Source organism: Lolium rigidum, chromosome 3 (genome assembly GCF_022539505.1).
Source record: "Lolium rigidum isolate FL_2022 chromosome 3, APGP_CSIRO_Lrig_0.1, whole genome shotgun sequence".
Taxonomy (NCBI): Eukaryota; Viridiplantae; Streptophyta; class Magnoliopsida; order Poales; family Poaceae; genus Lolium; species Lolium rigidum.
Window position 1 is genome coordinate 12,849,917 of NC_061510.1, and position 19,227 is coordinate 12,869,143.

The following is a 19,227-nucleotide window of genomic DNA, read 5'->3' on the forward strand; positions in this document are numbered from 1 at the left end:
ACCAATTTGTTTAGCAATTTGGTTGAATGGTGTTGACAAAAAAGTAAAACAAGGTATACCCATTGGTGTGTCGGCCTTGTGTTGGTCAATATGGAGATGTAAAAATAATATTGTGTTTAACAAATCAAATTCTTCTAATATTTTGCAGGTTATTCATATGGTTGTGCACTGGGTGCAACAATGGGCACTACTACTTCCTCAGGACCATCGAGTGTTTATGGATACTGGATGCACCCATCTCCAGACGGTCACTCAGGATATCTTGTCCCATGCTGGTTGGTGTCACACTAGTCGACTACAGGATGATTAGTTGGCTTAGTTTCCAAGAGTTGATGTTTCGATGGTTGATTTATGTTTCAACCATGAGTGATCCATGAATTTGTATTAAATATTACTACTGGATGATGAAGTTTTAATAAAGACCGTGTGCATCATCACGATGCAGTGGGGTCATATCCCTTTTTCGAAAAAAAAAGATTGAAGAGTGAGAGATAGCATGGAGTGAGAGTTCATAAATAGGTGAAAGTACTGATACTCTCATTTCCTTATAGATTGCACTCTTAAAATTTTCATATCCCAATTATATAAAATTTAACTATCGATGTATAATTGGATTATAAAAACATGAAAACGAACTATATATATATAAGTAAATTAAAGTTATTTTTTCTCCTAATTATTTATTTTATTTTATTTTCAGATCCGTACACCAAATAATTCACCAACTTGCAGTAATAGTACAGCTCCATATTTTGGATTTATCATATTCTAGAAGATTGTCATGTATTTTGAACCGATAGAGTACAGGAAGAAATTCTAGACGTGCAAATATTCTCACTGGTTAGATGATTACCTATCAAAGAAAGTAAATTGTATTCAGTTCACTCCATCAGGAAAAATAATTTTGGTATTCTAATCAGAGAAAATATGTCTTCCTTCCTCAAACAATTTCTACACACGAAAGATGATGCCATAAAACATGATTTCTGGTTTGAACATACATGTGCACTAAGACGATGCTTTCGCATTCTAGAGCGTCACAGTGCTATTTTAAAGGGTGGATAATAGCAACCATACCCAAATTTCTTACTGGAAAGACAAGGCTAGGCTAATTAGCTAATGCATCGAGAGTATGATATATCTGTCCTGGACTCTGCTAGTGATTGTCAAAGCAACAACTACTGCACTGAGAGTAGACAGCCGGGTTAGCATTTCCTTTATGCTAATGTTCAGCAGTCTCCTCTTTTTTTCTTGATCTGATACAATGTCGAATGGTTCATGGATCGGTCAGAACTCTAGGCGATCCGCCTCCCAGTCCAGGCCAGACGCGACCATGTCATAGTAAGGCACGTACTCCTGGGGAAAAGAAATGCAAACACAAGTGTTAATCGATCGGACTGTCTGTCATAACACCGAGCTGAATTACGGCAGGCTGAAATTTTGTAGTTAACTTTCTCCAACCTCTAGTTTCTCCATGAGCTCCTGCGCGGTGGGAGCGGAGACGATGATGCGGCGGGCGGCAGGGTTGATGAAGCCTTCCTCGACAGCCTGGTCGATGAAGGTGAGCAGGGAGTTGTAGTAGCCGTCCACGTTCAGAAGCCCGACCTGAATAAGAGTTAAAAAGTTTCACCGTCACTTTATCAGTGTCATATCCTATTTCTTCTAGCTATGCATAATCACTTTTGCATTGCATCCATGGAAAAAAATAGCGCGCTATTTTGGCGTTAATAGCACGCTATAGCATTTTTGGACATGCCACGCTACATCATTTCGGCGTTAAAGCGTGCTATAGCGCGCTATTAGCGCGCTATAGCACGCTAATAGCATATTTTTCGGCCGACACTATTTTGTTATAGCGCGCTATTTTTTTCCTTGATTGCATCTGAAAAACTGAAACCCCGATACGACGAAACTCACTTCACAGGGAGTTCAGTCAGATGAGAGACGGGAATTTTAGTTTAGAAAAATCGATGGAAAAGCGCTCAAATTCGTACCGGCTTATGGTGGATGCCTAGTTGAGTCCAAGTGATCACCTCGAGCAGCTCTTCCAGTGTGCCGTATCCTCCTGCAGCGCGGCAGTTTTACATCTTAGATAGTTCTTAGTATCACATACGGCATACGCATGTGCTGGCTTGTTTTTACCGCAACCCTTTGTCAGAGAAGCCTTTTACACAGCTACGAATTTCGTACCAGGCAGGGCAATGAAGGCGTCTGAGTGCCTGGCCATCTCGGCCTTCCTCTGGTGCATGTCCGCAACCGGCCTCACCTCTCCTACCATCTCTCCGATTATCTGAAAAAACAACAAACAACAATCAACACAGCTTTACTCTTACCCATTCATACCAGAAAAGTACAATGCTGATATGATCATGGCCGAGCGATGTGCATCATTGTGCATGCCGGCACACAGGAAGCGAAATTGCTGCGCCAGCCAACAAAATACACGACATGCGGATTGCCAACTCGAGACTACTGCTTATCCTGCCTCCGTTTGGGCATGATGCCCAAATTCTGACAACTACAATAAGAGCCTAAAGAAAGAGGAACATTCTATTTACCGAACGTTAGGATTTTAGTCTTCTGGAGCAAACAAATCTTTGACCCTTGGATTTTAGAGCGAATGGCGGATGCCAACTTTAAAGAAAAATGTGCCACGTGACAAAATTGTCAGGGCCCACCACTGTTTTTTTCCATGTCAATTTTGTTGAGTCACATTGGGAGAGAGGGGGCGTAGGTTCGCGCTATATGGCCGTCCAAGGAAAGATAGCAGGACCAGGCTACGACCTACCATGCTGCATTACAAATTGCACCGCAGTGCAGGGATTATTAACAAGAGGCTCACTCAACCATTGATGAGCTGCACCATGGTTAATTTTATTAGCTGACACGTCAGTCATTGACATGTGCAAACAGAGGAGTGCAGTGCAGTACAGTCATAGAGTTATTATAAACACATAGGCCCGTGCAGGTTGATCAGTTTGACAACATATGAAGGTACGGAAGCACGCCTGCCTGCGGCTAAACACGACAGAGAGATATGTCAATTAAGAACGTTCTATCGAGGACCATGTTTCAGCTGGATTCCCAGGGAAGCATGTCTGCTCTGGATGGGGAATCAGGAGGCAATTCCCTTTGTTTATCCTCGCGCGTGGGTTTGGATCTGAGATTTGTTCCCACGGATACGTTGGATTGTGTGATGTTCTAATTTTTTTTAGCGGTGCCTACTCAGATATATTATGTTCTGTTGTGTTATGCTCCCTAGGATTAGGAAATGGAACACTCGGTTTGCATACACTAGTACCTGAGAATACGCTAGTTATTAGTCCTAACAGCTAGCTACCTGAAGATTCCAAAATTTTGAGTGCTGTCTGTCATGATCGAAACTTGAACTGACCATGCATGCCATGTTTCTGTTCAGAATGAAATATACTGTAGGTAGTAGGCATAGGAGACATGGAGTGCTACATACCTCGGGGGTCATGAGAGTCTTGGGAATGACCCTGCACGCGCATAGAAGAAAACAAGATGAGACAACTTAGACTATACAACCATGTAAACCTGAAACCAGGCTTCGTACTTGACAATATTTGCAGGATATAAACCCCAGCATATGCATCGGTTGGTAATCTAATACTTGGTAGTTTTGTTGGTTCAGTAAAAGTGTAAAACTGGGAGGTAAAAGAGAAGCTTCAGTGCACTTTGTATGAATGATACGCTTACCCGAGGACGTGCCTGCCGCCGTGGTAGACGGCCTGGGAGACGAGCCCCATGAGCCCGATGCTACCGCCGCCGTACACCAGGTCTATACCTCCGGCCACCTGCCATTCAGTTCAACGCCATTACAGTTCAGTCGGTTGACAGGAGAACTCAACGCCACAGTGAATGAATTCGTTGCAGAGGCTAGCGAAGTGCATGCAGCATAGTGTGTACAATAATGTTTCACAAAAGCACAGTGTACAATAACATAGTTGTTCAAGGCAGTGGGGTTAGTAGTTAGTGCCACGTGATGATCCGACACTACGGATGCAGTACCAGCGTTGAGACGGCAGTTAGCGAAAAGTCGCTATAGCCACCTTTTTGCATTTAGCATTGCATTAGCCGTATCTTTCCGAATAGATGCAGCGAGGCTATAGCCGACTATCTAAAACTATATGCCAGATGGATACCTGAGATTAAAGGTCTCAAGCTTTACACTTACTTTAATTAACACGAGGAGAGAAGCTGGGAGCAGCGAGGGCGATACATTGAAACGATACATTGAAACACCCTACCCTACCAACAAAGCAAAATTGTACACGAGAAGAAATCGCTGTAGTGCGCAAAAAAACAGGTTTGACCACTAATAGCATCCACTTTTGTGATTAATTAACTAACGTACTGATATTGATTAATCAGCCGTCCGGAGAAGAGGAGCGTCCATCAGAAGTCGACATGTGTAGAGAGATCACTTAGTGCTGCCCCTGCAGGGTACAACAGCAGATCTGCATGTGCACTTGTGTACTTCCTGCTTACTCATGAAGAAAGAGGTTGTTTAATCATGTAGACATTATGTTCCAAATGTGCTCAAACACCAACCGGCTGGTTAATTAATCATACTGCAATTAGTGCTAAAAGTCTCCCAACGGCTTGCTCTACGGCGTGATTACGAAGAAGCTAGGAACCACAGGCGAACTGGGAATGAAGGAAGGGCACGCGTACCAGTTCCTTGGCGAGGTCGATGGCGGCGTCGCGGTAGCTGGTCTTGTTGCCCTGGCTGCTGCCGCAGAAGACGCACATCCGCTTGAACCTGCTCGCCTGCTGCCTCATCCTCAGCAATATGTGTCTTCTAAGCTAGCTGCAGTTCTCTCTCTGGTGTGTTTGTGTTGGGCGCACAATGACTCACGATTCCTCTGTGTGCGCCACCTAGGCCTTATATAAAGGTTGCTTGAGAAGAGGGGGAGGCCTGAGACGCTGTGAAATAACTAGGTTGTTGGTGTCTTTTGTAAAGTGCCACTCCTTGGTTCCTGCAGATTCATAAAAGGCAGAAATTTACAATCGATATCCCTTCGCAGTTGCATACTTGCTACAGGACACCGTTATTTCTTGGCGTTTGCCAAAACACACTGCTCGATTGTGCCTTTGGCAGGTACCATTACAATTTTGTGGCACATTTGCCAGAACACACCACCTAGCCGAAAACGAAAAGTTTTGCACTTTTACCTGGGATGACTGGTTTTGAAATGCATAACTTTCCGTTTTCGGCCAGGTGGTGTGTTCTGGCAAAGACACAATCGAGCAGTGTGTTTTGGCAAACGCCAGAAAATAACGGTATCCTGTAGCAAATTTTCCCTACTTAAATATGTGGTAAACTTCCGAGGAGGCATTTTGGCTCATAGAAGCATTTGCACCCATTATGTAAAAAAATATAAAAAAATTAAAAATGTTAAAAAAATTGACATAAAATTTATGGTGTACACTATGACATTTTATGTTTGTACACACATTTTTCCTGGAAAAACAATTTTTATGTGGCAAAAAAGACAAAAAATGTCCTATACGTAGTCGTGTTGTAGCATCAAAAATTTTCTTTTTTACATCAGGAAAAAATAAAATTTTCTGTAAACTTGTGTACGAACATAAAATGTCTAAATGTATATGCAAAATTTTATTTCGAATTTTTTTAACACTTTAAAATGTATTTTCACACAACAACTTCATATGCTCCTACGAGTCAAAGTGGATTTCCCTTAAACTTCCTACTATAGAGTATACTTGTATAAGTGTTAAGCCAATAAGGTAATAAGAGCATCTTTCACTCGACCCCTCAAAAGGGTGTCTGGAAAAACATAGCAATAAATGAGTACGAGTTATTGCGGTGTTTTTTTCAAAATGGGGCATTGCCCAGCCTCTGCATCAATATGATGCACACGGCTTTTCATTTATTTGAAAGGTCCAAAATATTCAGAAGTTTACATCACGGATCAAAGAGGGTTGAGACAAGTATCAATCATCGAAAAATGAATAAAAAAAAAGAATTATCCATTTTGTATCCTACTAGTGTGTCGCGACCCAGTGGTCTGGAAAAAGAAGTCCTGAGTAACCGATAGCAGATGGTTGCACCCAATATCCATAGTCTCCCGCTGATCCTCCGGATTTAGGAAATCCCATTGTTGAATCCAGTACGCCGCACGTCGTATAACCTGCAAAAAAAATAGTTCCCTTTTGTCTGTAAAAAATTATGTCATTCCGGTTTGTCCAAATTGACCAACATACAACAGATATACCAATCCGTATTCTATTCTTATCCAATTTATTAACCCCGTTGAGCCAATTACCAAACATATTAGTAATATTTGCAGTTGGGGATATACCAAAAGTAAAATAGATCATTCGCGAAACAATTTTAGCAAATGGACATGATAAGAATAAGTGATTTATGGTTTCTGACGCATTACAAAAACAACATTTATTGCATCCATGCCAATTACGTTTAGCCAAATTGTCTTTTGTGACCAGTACTTTATTTCTAAGGAACCACATAAAATTTTGGTCTTGAGTGGAATCTTTAATTTCCACATATACTTGCGTAAAAATGTAGTATGACCATTCAGTAAGTCAAGATACATTGATTTGACTGAAAATGTTCTGGAATTAATAAGTTTTCATACAAATTTATCCGGATTGTTTGTAAATATTACCATCACTAGCCGCTGACAAAGATTAATCCATTGATTCCATTTGTGTTCATTAAAAGCCCTCCTAAAAGCAATATTAAACGGGTTTTGTGCCAACACAGTAGCTACTAAAACATTCTTTCGCTGTACTATATTATACGAGTTATTGCGGTGTTATTTTATTTTGTTTGAAAGGAGGCAAAATATTTGCCTTATCATTGATATAGAAGAAGTGGTTGGCTAGTTTATAAGGAAACCGGCCGAAAAAGGATACAACACAGAACACAACAGGCCAGTTTCGAGATTGCGCCCCAGACGATGGCAAACATTTCCGGTTCTGTTGGGGACGGTTGCCCAGCGGCACCCCACCACCAATGGCCTTTTCAGCCATTTTTTATGCATTTTGACAATGTTTTGTAATGTGAGCTATCACCCCTGTCTCTGAGATGGTATGTTTTTCATTTTGTGCGGTGGTGTCCTCCTTGGGAAAGGCCACCAACATGGATCATCCTGGACAAAAGAGTGCTTTTCATTCTATGCACACAAAAATCAGATCCTAATAAGCCTATGATCACATACTTCGTATCTTATGATAATTGTTGCAAATGTGCACCTCCTCGGCATCGAAACGAACATGAAGCATTTCATCGAACATGTTGTTTTCATCCTCAGAGTTGGCACCATCTCATGAGGCCTAACGAATAGGTCGCGGCTAGCCTGGTAGCCTTCGACGTCAAACGCGACTGACTCCCGCTGAAGCATCAGCAAGCAAAAAGTAGGCGAGGTTGAGGTCAACGCCAACGTAGCTGGCATCCTTGTGGGCATGACCAATGCCAATCGGAGAAAAGATAGTGTTGGGACCGAAGGCGGGATCATTCTCACCAATCTCGGGGGAGGAGAAACGTAACATCGTACCGAGAATGCCCTCTTTGCCGTAGTATATATAGAAGGTGGGGAAGACATCGATGAGCCCCTTGACAAGCTGCGGTGGAGCAGGCCAGTGTGTTCTCCACCTTAGCGGTGGCGAGACGGAGCCCCTCGTTGTGGTCGCTGGAGTCCGCCTTTTTATCTTCGCCTCCCATTCCTCTAGTGTTATCCCCAACAGTGGAGATGTCTAGCACACGAGTGTTTAAACATAAGGCCCTTGGACTGGTTTTACATATAAAGCCACAAAGGGTAAAAGAGTTACTGTATCGGCAGCAGTGATCGAAATGTTTCGCTATCAGCTGGGTAGTTTGGTTTATCTCACATGGGCCAAGTTTGATCAGCATCCTATGTGGCGACGTTTTTCGAGTGTGTTGAGCACAAACAAGCCGGCCCAAATAGTTAAGGGCCAGCCTAGAGTGTTGGACAATTTATTAAGCCACCTTAACAAATATGTTGTTGCAATAAATTAGCGACATGTTAATTTAGATCGTGCATGTCAAGTGGTTCTAGAGTTCCTTTTGTGCACAGACCAACCAAAGTCCCCAATTTTGTGACTGTTAGTCACTACTGAAACCTACACAATTACCTGCTGGTATCTATGGCAGGAACATTGACATGCGGTCAATGGTAAACTTGTCCAACCTGAGAGACGATCGGCTACGGTGATCAGTTCGTTAATAGCCAACTTCAGATCAGCTTATCCTCCTAAAGCAAAACCAAAGAAAGAAAGTTGGATTAAACTTCCCATGGATTATGTTAGGGTCGACGTTGATGCTTCTTTCCACGAAGAAAATATAAGAGGGACTACTAGGGTTGTTATCCGTGATAGCAAAGGCCATTTTGTGGTGGCATGCAACGCAAAGATTGAGCATATGGTAGATGCACGGTCAGCTAAAGCGCAAACATTAACCATGATACATTAGTGGAAAACAGGCCTAATGTCGCGGGCCGTAAGACCCTTTTGTCGCGGGCGGCCAGCCGCGACAACAGGGACGCGACAAAAGACTCAACCTTTTGTCGCGGGTCGCTTACTACCCGCGACATAAGGTTCATCACGTGGCTGCCTCGGGGCGCGCAGGGGACACCTCCTTTTCTCGCGGGTGGTAATACCGCCCGCGACAAAAGGCCCTCTACGTGGCGAGCGCAGGTCGCTCCTCCCTTAGGGTTTGAGGGGTGCAGCCACCCCCCTCCCGCCACCGCCCCCTTTTATTTCATTTTTTTCATTTCAAAATAAAATTTTCATATATTTGAACGCTACTACAGAAGCTGTACACATTCATGCATCATATATAGATCGAGCAAACAAATATTCGAAGCAAAAAATCTATTCGTAGACTCCTTACATATACATGGAGCTCACGACTACCGAGACTAGTGCCCGTCGTCTATTCAAACTATTACACGGGGATCATGACCATTTGCTATTTGGTCTAAAGCTTCCTTTGTCGTCTATAATTTCTCTCATCAGAAGTTCCACTACTTCCTCCGCAATTCCTAGTAGGTGTTCGCGTGGTTAGAGCTTCTCCCGCATGAACTCGACCTATATAGGAAAATGAGATGAATATGACTATATCAATCTTGATAACGAAATATTGACGATAATAAATTAAAGTTGTGAATGTTATTAAATTAAAGTTGTGAATGTTATTGCTTACGTTGAATCTATTATCGCTCTTCTCAGTGGTTACCATGCGAATGTACTCGCAAATGTAGTATCCACATAGATTCGTCCTCTGTGGCTGCTGGTCGCACGGTACAGGAGTAAATGTTAGCTTCTCTGCGAAGTTACCCTTATTGTTCTTTTTGAAAGCTCTCCAAACCCTGCCAGGCAAAACAATGATTGAATGAGTGTATAATTAATTGATATCTCACGAAAGATATAGCGCTGCAATTAATGATTGAAATTACCTCTGGAGCAATTTCTGCAAGTCAAGGAACCCTTCGAGGCCTCTACTCAATGGGTCCCTTACTTCAACTCCTTATCAACTTGAATGTCTAGCAGAATCCAGTGAAAACTGCACATGTTTATATATATATATATATATATATATATATATATATATATATATATATATATATATATACGTCATGAATTACACTTAACATCGAGCAAGAAAAATTGAATGTGTACATCAGATCAGTAAGACTCTCACCTGTAGTTGTAAGGAAACATTATTGAATCACAGAAATGTTGCACCGTTATAAACCTTAGTAGGTCCCCCCCTCGTTTCTTGGTATTTATCCCTTACCGTGTCATGAGGTACTTTATCTGGGTCAACAAACCCAATATTTATTATATTCTTTATTCTGCATTCATCGATCTTCAGTCTGCATAAGAGAGTACATAAGATTTAGTGAGTATATGCAATGAACATGAACAACTGAATGAACATGAACTTATATGTAGTTAACAACTTACAAGAACTAGCAGCTCATGAGAGATTTGTCGAGGGAGTCTAAATTGAATAACCGCCAGAGTTCGGAAATCTCAATATGGAGAACCTCCCTTCGGAAGTAAGATGCATCTGGGATATTCGCCACTATGAATGTCGTGTTCTCCTTGCACACATCAAGGTACCACTGATGCAAATTCCAAATATGCGTTGTCAGTTGACGCCAAGGTAGTCAGAGTCGGGATTCGGAGTCGGATCGATTTTCGTCACGCAGAATCGAGTTGTAGTATCGAATCGTAGAATCTGGGATCCTACCGTACTTACTCAGAGAAGATATTTTTATCACACAGAAATTTTGTGTAATAGTATAATGGAGATAAAAATTATAACACATAAAGTTTATAGCAATATATCATTTGAGATTCGGTAGGTAAATAAATGGTAGTAAAGCAAGTGAAAAGGGCTCAGGATGTTTAAGTAGTATCCTTGTATGGTTTTGCGGATGGGAAAAATAATGAGTTAGTAGAATCGGGAAAATCCATAAAAGGGATCGAGATTCTACATTATTCTAAAGGATTCTATGATTCGGATCGGGACTCAACATGGATTCTACGCGATTGGGATTCATAGTGGGATTTGGATCGATACGGTGATGTAAGATCGTCAAATCGTAGGATTCCGGTAGTAGGATTGGGATTCTGACTACCTTGGTTGACGCAACCGCTCTCTGCTGACCAAGTCGGCCCCGTAGACAAATTTAGGGGCTATATCAGCAATGGGTAGTGCACCATCTTGAGAACCCAGCAATTCCTTCACAGTACAACCCATTTGAGCCGCTAGCATCAGAGTTTCTTCCATATCGATACCACCATGTCCCTGGTACACCGAGGGAACATCTAACACTTTGAGGGGTGGGATCGATTGTTTGGTCTGTTCTCCGAGCTGGGGAACTTTCTTTCTTTTCCTGCTTGTTGTCGTCGCTTGCTTGGCCTTGAGGGGTGCACTCAATTGCTTCCCGGCTACACTTCTAGTTGATGGTTTGCTCGCGCTAGCACTATCCTTCTCTTTGCTCTACTCAATTACCTTCTCAAGTGTGCATGTATAGTCATCCTTCTTCTCGTCTAAGTCATATTGCGATGGTGTGTTCAGAAAATCAAGAGCATATGCTTTTTGCTTCTCTGTATATGGTGATGGGGGCTTGGGTTTCTCCTTATGAAAATGCTCATGATTGTGTTTCTTTACAACGGCATCAGTTTCCTCTTCAGTAAGATCGTAGGGACGGGGAGGAGGAACCTTTGGTACTCTTGGGAGGGGCGACCGTCGGCGGACAGGACTCTTCAAACTCTTCCGCTTGGGTGCATGCCGAGTCTTAGTGGGCGCAGGCGGCGGCGCAGGAGATGGAGATGGACTAGGGATGTGGTGGTCATACTCATGGGGTGATGGTGGCATGTGACCACTCGGAGGAGGTGATGGTGACCTGTGATCACTTGGAGGAGGTGATGGTGACCTGCGATGACTAGTAGGGGGTACCCAGCCTGGAAGCCTGATGTTTTTCTTCTCCCAGAGAATGAGGTCACCCAATACGTCTTCGAGTGTAACCTGACCTTCACCTCCCGGGATTTCAAGCTGCAATGACTCAAACATCGGTACAATTGAATCCACCCCGACACGAGCATAGCCAGCTGGAATCTCACTGCCACACCATAGTGCCGGCTCACCTTCAGGTCCTAATGCAGGTAACACATAGCCGACCGCCACCTTAAGAGATATGTTCCTGAACACCTCATGGAGATCACAAGGTGTTTTCTCCTTGATTCCATCCACGGGGTAGCCAGGACCACCATCTATCATCCGTGTACATTCAGGCGGGGCCTCCGAGTCAGCCACGCTACTGCTTCGCCGCTGAGATATGCCAGTGGTATTATCTGTCTCGCGCCGTCCTTTAAGTTCGTCAATCTCCCGCTGCTGCTGCTGAATCTCCCGCTGCTGCTGGTCAAGTCGGCGTTGGAACTCGGTCATCCGGTCATTCTGCACCTCCAGCTGGCGTTGTTTTGCTCTCGCTCGGCTTCTATAAGACTCTGCATCGTCCGGAAACCCAAGCGACCACGGATAACTAGGGCCAAAGCCTCTTGTTCGTCCTCCCTTTTTAGGATTACCGAGGACAAGCGTCAGCAAGCCTTTCTCTCTATCGGGAGCAAACTTCAATTTTCCCGATTTAATATCTGCCATCACTTCAAGCCATTTTTCCCTGGGTATCTTAACCTTGCTTTCACTTTGAACAAGGTCCCTTGTCCGCATGTCATACTCACAGCCATGCGCAAGGAACCAATTTCGAGCCCTCAAGTCCCACTTTTCTCGGATGGGTTCTGGAGTGATCCCATTCCGCTGCATCTCAGCCTCTTGTGCTTCCCACTTAGGCATGGCTACTTGGTAGCCCCCTCGCCCCGTATGATGGTGATATGTCTTTTTGCTTGCATTCTTCTTGTTTTTCTTTGACAATGCCACAGCATCCTCTGAGCTCTTGTACTTCACAAATGAATCCCATTATGCTCATGCTTCGATAGATAGCCTTCAAATTTTGGAGGCTTGTTGTCCTCCTTATAATTTGCCCATAACCGGTTCTTACACGCCCCGAAAAGTTCCCCCATCTTCTAAAGAGCCCACTTCTTCACTAGCTGCATCTGCTTGTCCATCTCAGTCTGCGATCCCAATTCTGGCAAGGTGAAATGTGCCATGAGGTCGTCAAAAAGCTTGTCTTTGTACCTATCGGCAACCTCACTTTCGGGCACCTTCTTGCACTTATTCCATTCTCTAAAATCCCTAACCATAACTCCGCACTGATTTTTAAATATTGTTGCGTCTTGTGCGGGTTCCACCGGTTGGCCTTTAGGTGATATACATGTAATTGTCCAGTGGTCATCTTTACCCAACTTCTTTGCCGGGCCTCGTTTGTCCAACTTATTTTGGGAGGCCTAAGAGAATAAAAATTAAATAATTTATATACATGTACATATAGAATTCCATTAATAGATCTAGTGATCATATACCTCGCCATCACCGGAGTCTTCGGCTTCTCCATCACCGGAGCCGTCGGCTTCAGCATTGATACGTCTCCGACGTATCGATAATTTCTTATGTTCTATGCCATATTATTGATGATACCTACATGTTTTATGCACACTTTATGTCATATTCGTGCATTTTCTCGGAACTAACCTATTAACAAGATGCCGAAGTGCCAGCTGTCGTTTTCTGCTGTTTTTGGTTTCGAAATCCTAGTAACGAAATATTCTCGGAATTGGACGAAACGAAGACCCGGGGGCCTATTTCGCCACGAACCTTCCAGAAGACCGAAGAGCATACGAAGTGGGGCCACGAGGTGGCCAAACCACAAGGCGGCGCGGCCAAGGGGGCCCGCGCCGCCCGTGGTGTGGGCCCCTCGTCGCCCCCCGACTCGCCCTTCCGCCTACTTAAAGCCTCCGTCGCGAAACCCCCGAGGCGAAAAACCACGATACGGAAAACCTTACCGAGACGCCGCCGCCGCCGATCCCATCTCGGAGGATTACGGAGATCTCCTCCGGCACCCTGCCGGAGAGGGGATTCATCTCCCGGAGGACTCTACGCCGCCATGGTCGCCTCCGGAGTGATGAGTGAGTAGTTCACCCCCGGACTATGGGTCCATAGCGGTAGCTAGATGGTTGTCTTCTCCTCATTGTGCTTCATTGTTGGATCTTGTGAGCTGCCTAACATGATCAAGATCATCTATCCGTAATACTCTATGTTGTGTTTGTCGGGATCCGATGGATAGAGAATACCATGTTATGTTAATTATCAAGTTATTACATATGTGTTGTTTATGATCTTGCATGCTCTCCGTTACTAGTAGAGGCTCGGCCAAGTTTTTGCTCTTAACTCCAAGAGGGAGTATTTATGCTCGATAGTGGGTTCATGCCCGCATTGACACCGGGACAATGATGGAAAGTTCTAAGGTTGTGTCTGTGCTCGTTGCCACTAGGGATAAAACATTGGCGCTATGTCCGAGGATGTAGTTGTTGATTACATTACGCATCATACTTAATGCAATTGTCCGTTGCTTTGCAACTTAATACCGGAGGGGTTCGGACGATAACTCGAAGGTGGACTTTTTAGGCATAGATGCGGTTGGATGGCGGTCTATGTACTTTGTCGTAATGCCCAATTAAATCTCACTATACTTATCATGACATGTATGTGCATTGTTATGCCCTCTCTATTTGTCAATTGCCCGACTGTAATTTGTTCACCCAACATGCTTTTATCTTATGGGAGAGACACCTCTAGTGAACTCGTGGACCCCGGTCCATTCTTTAATACTGAAATACAAATCTGCTCGCAATACTTGTTTCTATCGTTTTCTCTGCAAACAATCATCTTCCACACAATACGGTTAATCCTTTGTTACAGCAAGCCGGTGAGATTGACAACCTCACTCGTTTCGTTGGGGCAAAGTACTTTGGTTGTGTTGTGCGGGTTCCACGTTGGCGCCGGAATCTCCGGTGTTGCGCCGCACTACATCCCGCCGCCATCAACCTTCAACGTGCTTCTTGGCTCCTCCCGGTTCGATAAACCTTGGTTTCTTTCGAGGGAAAACTTGCTGCTGTGCGCATCATACCTTCCTCTTGGGGTTGCCCAACGAACGTGTGAAATACACGCCATCAAGCATATTTTCACGGCGCCGTTGCGGGGAGATCAAGACACGCCTGCAAGGGGAGTCTCCACTTCTCAATCTCTTTACTTTGTTTTTGTCTTGCTTTATTTTATTTACTACTTTGTTTGCTGCATTATATCAAAACACAAAAAAATTAGTTGCTAGTTTTACTTTATTTACTGTCTTGTCTGCTATATCAAAAACACAAAAAATTAGTTACTTGCATTTACTTTACTTATTTCAACATGTTTCCTCTTAATTTTACCGCAAAAGATATACCTGTAGGACAAGGGTCTATAATTGGGAGGAACAATATAGAAGAATTTTTCACCCATGTTAGTACCGTTGAAGATTTTGAAGATAGACACTTGGTAGAACTTGCTCCTACTTATGAAATTGCTGCTGCTGCTTTAGTTCGCTCGTTGGAAACTAAATTTGTTAATCTCAATCCTATAATCCAACACATGTTTCTTACACTGGGTGATATGGAAGAGGGGGAAAAGAAAGATTTTGTTTTAGAAACCCTTCTTAGAGAATTTTGTGGTCTAGCAAGAGAGGCTAGAAAGGTCTTTGCTAAATTTAATATGCTTGGTTCTCATACTAATTTTGTTGGTCTCCTTGAAAAAATGGACATGGATAGAATAAGGTACACTAATAATGCTAATGATGGTGGGGAGATCAAAGCACCAATACCATGTAAGCTCCTAGCTATGAATGATGCACTAGAAAATAACTATGCTTGGCTTGTTCCTGAAAATTTGTTTGATGAGAGTAGCAAGCCCAAGACTAATGAAAAGGGAGACGCTGAAACTTATGTATCCAATATACTATGCATGGTTGAGAAAACTCCAAACCCCGCTGTAGGTGCACCACCCTTCGATAACACTTGAGTTACACTTTACGCGCCTAGCTGAAAGGCGTTAAAGAAAAGCGCTTATGGGAGACAACCCATGTTTTTACTACAGTATTTTTGTTTTATATTTGTGTCTTGGAAGTTGTTTACTACTGTAGCAACCTCTCCTTATCTTAGTTTTGAGTTTTGTTGTGCCAAGTAAAGTCTTTGATAGTAAAGTAAGTACTAGATTTGGATTACTGCGCAGTTCCAGATTTCTTTGCTGTCACGAATCTGGGTCTACCTCCCTGTAGGTAGCTCAGAAAATTAAGCCAATTTACGTGCGTGATCCACAGATATGTACGCAACTTTCATTCAATTTGAGCATTTTCATTTGAGCAAGTCTGGTGGCCTAATAAAATCCATCTTTACGGACTGTTCTGTTTTGACAGATTCTGCCTTTTATTTTGCATTGCCTCTTTTGCTATGTTGGATTTATTTCTTTGATCCATTAATGTCCAGTAGCTTTATGCAATGTACAGAAGTGTTAAGAATGATTGTGTCACCTCTGAATATGTGAATTTTTATTATGCACTAACCCTCTAATGAGTTGTTTCGAGTTTGGTGTGGAGGAAGTTTTCAAGGATCAAGAGAGGAGTATGATGCAATATGATCAAGGAGAGTGAAAGCTCTAAGCTTGGGGATGCCCCGGTGGTTCACCCCTGCATATTCTAAGAAGACTCAAGCGTCTAAGCTTGGGGATGCCCAAGGCATCCCCTTCTTCATCGACAACACTATCAGGTTCCTCCCCCGAAACTATATTTTTATTCCGTCACATCTTATGTACTTTGCTTGGAGCGTCGGTTTGTTTTTGTTTTTGTTTTGTTTGAATAAAATGGATCCTAGCATTCACTTTATGGGAGAGAGACACGCTCCGCTGTAGCATATGGACAAATATGTCCTTAGGCTCTACTCATAGTATTCATGGCGAAGTTTCTTCTTCGTTAAATTGTTATATGGTTGGAATTGAAAAATGCTACATGTAGTAACTCTAAAATGTCTTGGATAATTTGATACTTGGCAATTGTTGTGCTCATGTTTAAGCTCTTGCATCATATACTTTGCACCCATTAATGAAGAAATACTTAGAGCTTGCTAATTTGGTTTGCATATTTGGTTTCTCTAGAGTCTAGATAACATCTAGTATTGAGTTTTGAACAACAAGGAAGACGGTGTAGAGTCTTATAATGTTTACAATATGTCTTTTATGTGAGTTTTGCTGCACCGTTCATCCTTGTGTTTGTTTCAAATAACCTTGCTACCCTAAACCTTGTATCGAGAGGGAATACTTCTCATGCATCCCAAATCCTTGAGCCAACCACTATGCCATGTGTGTCCACCATACCTACCTACTACATGGTATTTATCCGCCATTCCAAAGTAAATTGCTTGAGTGCTACCTTTAAAATTCCATCATTCACCTTTGCAATATATAGCTCATGGGACAAATAGCTTAAAAACTATTGTGGTATTGAATATGTACTTATGCACTTTATCTCTTATTAAGTTGCTTGTTGTGCGATAACCATGCTTCGGGGATGCCATCAACTATTCTTTGTTGAATATCATGTGAGTTGCTATGCATGTCCGTCTTGTCTGAAGTAAGAGAGATCTACCACCTTTATGGTTGGAGCATGCATATTGTTAGAGAAGAACATTGGGCCGCTAACTAAAGCCATGATTCATGGTGGAAGTTTCAGATTTGGACATATATCCTCAATCTCATATGAGAATAATAATTGTTGCCACATGCTTATGCATTAAAGAGGAGTCCATTATCTGTTGTCCATGTTGTCCCGGTATGGATGTCTAAGTTGAGAATAATCAAAAGCGAGAAATCCAAAATGCGAGCTTTCTCCTTAGACCTTTGTACAGGCGGCATGGAGGTACCCATTGTGACACTTGGTTAAAACATGTGCATTGCAAAGATCCGGTAGTCCAAGCTAATTAGGACAAGGTGCGGGCACTATTAGTATACTATGCATGAGACTTGCAACTTGTAAGATATAATTTACATAACTCATATGCTTTATTACTACCGTTGACAAAATTGTTTCATGTTTTCAAAATAAAAGCTCTAGCACAAATATAGCAATCGATGCTTTCCTCTTTGAAGGACCATTCTTTTACCTTTTATGTTGAGTCGGTTCACCTATCTCTCTCCACCTCAAGAAGCAATCACTTGTGTGAACTCGTGCATTGATTCCTACATACTTGCATATTGCACTCGTTATATTACTCTATGTTGACAATTATCCATGAGATATACATGTTATAAGTTGAAAGCAACCGCTGAAACTTAATCTTCCTTTGTGTTGCTTCAATGCCTTTACTTTGATTTATTGCTTTATGAGTTAACTCTTATGCAAGACTTATTAATACTTGTCTTGAAGTACTATTCATGAAAAGTCTTTGCTTTATGATTCACTTGTTTACTCATGTCATTACCATTGTTTTGATCGCTGCATCCACTACATATGTTTACAAATAGTATGATCAAGGTTATGATGGCATATCACTTCAGAAATTATCTTTGTTATCGTTTTACCCGCTCGGGACGAGCGAGAACTAAGCTTGGGGATGCTTGATACGTCTCCGACGTATCGATAATTTTTTATGTTCTATGCCATATTATTGATGATACCTACATGTTTTATGCACACTTTATGTCATATTCGTGCATTTTCCGGAACTAACCTATTAACAAGATGCCGAAGTGCCGCTGTCGTTGTTCTGCTGTTTTTGGTTTCAGAAATCCTAGTAACGAAATATTCTCGGAATTGGACGAAACGAAGACCCAGGGGCCTATTTCGCCACGAACCTTCCAGAAGACCGAAGAGCATACGAAGTGGGGCCACGAGGTGGCCAAACCACAAGGCGGCGCGGCCAAGGGGGGCCCGCGCCGCCCTATGGTGTGGGACCCTCGTCAGCCCCCCGACTCTGCCCTTCCGCCTACTTAAAGCCTCCGTCGCGAAACCCCTGAGGCGAAAAAACCCACGATACGGAAAACCTTACTGAGACGCCGCCGCCGCCGATCCCATCTCGGGGGATTCTGGAGATCTCCTCCGGCACCCTGCCGGAGAGGGGATTCATCTCCCGGAGGACTCTACGCCGCCATGGTCGCCTCCGGAGTGATGAGTGAGTAGTTCACCCCTGGACTATGGGTCCATAGCAGTAGCTAGATGGTTGTCTTCTCCTCATTGTGCTTCATTGTTGGATCTTGTGAGCTGCCTAACATGATCAAGATCATCTATCCGTAATACTCTATGTTGTGTTTGCTCGGGATCCGATGGATAGAGAATACCATGTTATGTTAATTATCAAGTTATTACATATGTGTTGTTTATGATCTTGCATGCTCTCCGTTACTAGTAGAGGCTCTGGCCAAGTTTTTGCTCTTAACTCCAAGAGGGAGTATTTATGCTCGATAGTGGGTTCATGCCCGCATTGACACCGGGACAGTGGATGAAAGTTCTAAGGTTGTGCCGTGTCTGTTGCCACTAGGGATAAAACATTGGCGCTATGTCCGAGGATGTAGTTGTTGATTACATTACGCATCATACTTAATGCAATTGTCCGTTGCTTTGCAACTTAATACTCGGAGGGGGTTCGGACGATAACTCGAAGGTGGACTTTTTAGGCATAGATGCGGTTGGATGGCGGTCTATGTACTTT

At 43.0% G+C, this 19,227-nt stretch overlaps 1 protein-coding gene across 2 annotated transcripts; it reads right to left on the bottom strand.

Moving 5' to 3' along the window:
- Nucleotides 1–1,287: 1,287 nt before the first annotated feature.
- On the bottom strand, nucleotides 1,288–14,263 carry LOC124694631 (probable cytokinin riboside 5'-monophosphate phosphoribohydrolase LOGL3). 2 transcript variants are annotated; one of them, XM_047227597.1, is made up of 8 exons: nucleotides 14,243–14,263; nucleotides 4,699–4,797; nucleotides 3,721–3,818; nucleotides 3,470–3,500; nucleotides 2,191–2,290; nucleotides 1,995–2,065; nucleotides 1,462–1,605; nucleotides 1,288–1,356 (listed from the first exon to the last, which is right to left on the bottom strand). In XM_047227597.1, the coding sequence occupies exons 1-8, from the start codon at nucleotides 14,261–14,263 to the stop codon at nucleotides 1,288–1,290; spliced, it is 633 nt and encodes a 210-aa protein (XP_047083553.1). The 2 variants fall into 2 exon arrangements, with proteins under 2 accessions (XP_047083553.1, XP_047083552.1); XM_047227596.1 differs by lacking the exon at nucleotides 14,243–14,263 and having other exon boundaries at nucleotides 4,699–4,867.
- Between the last annotated feature and the right edge of the window lie 4,964 nt (nucleotides 14,264–19,227).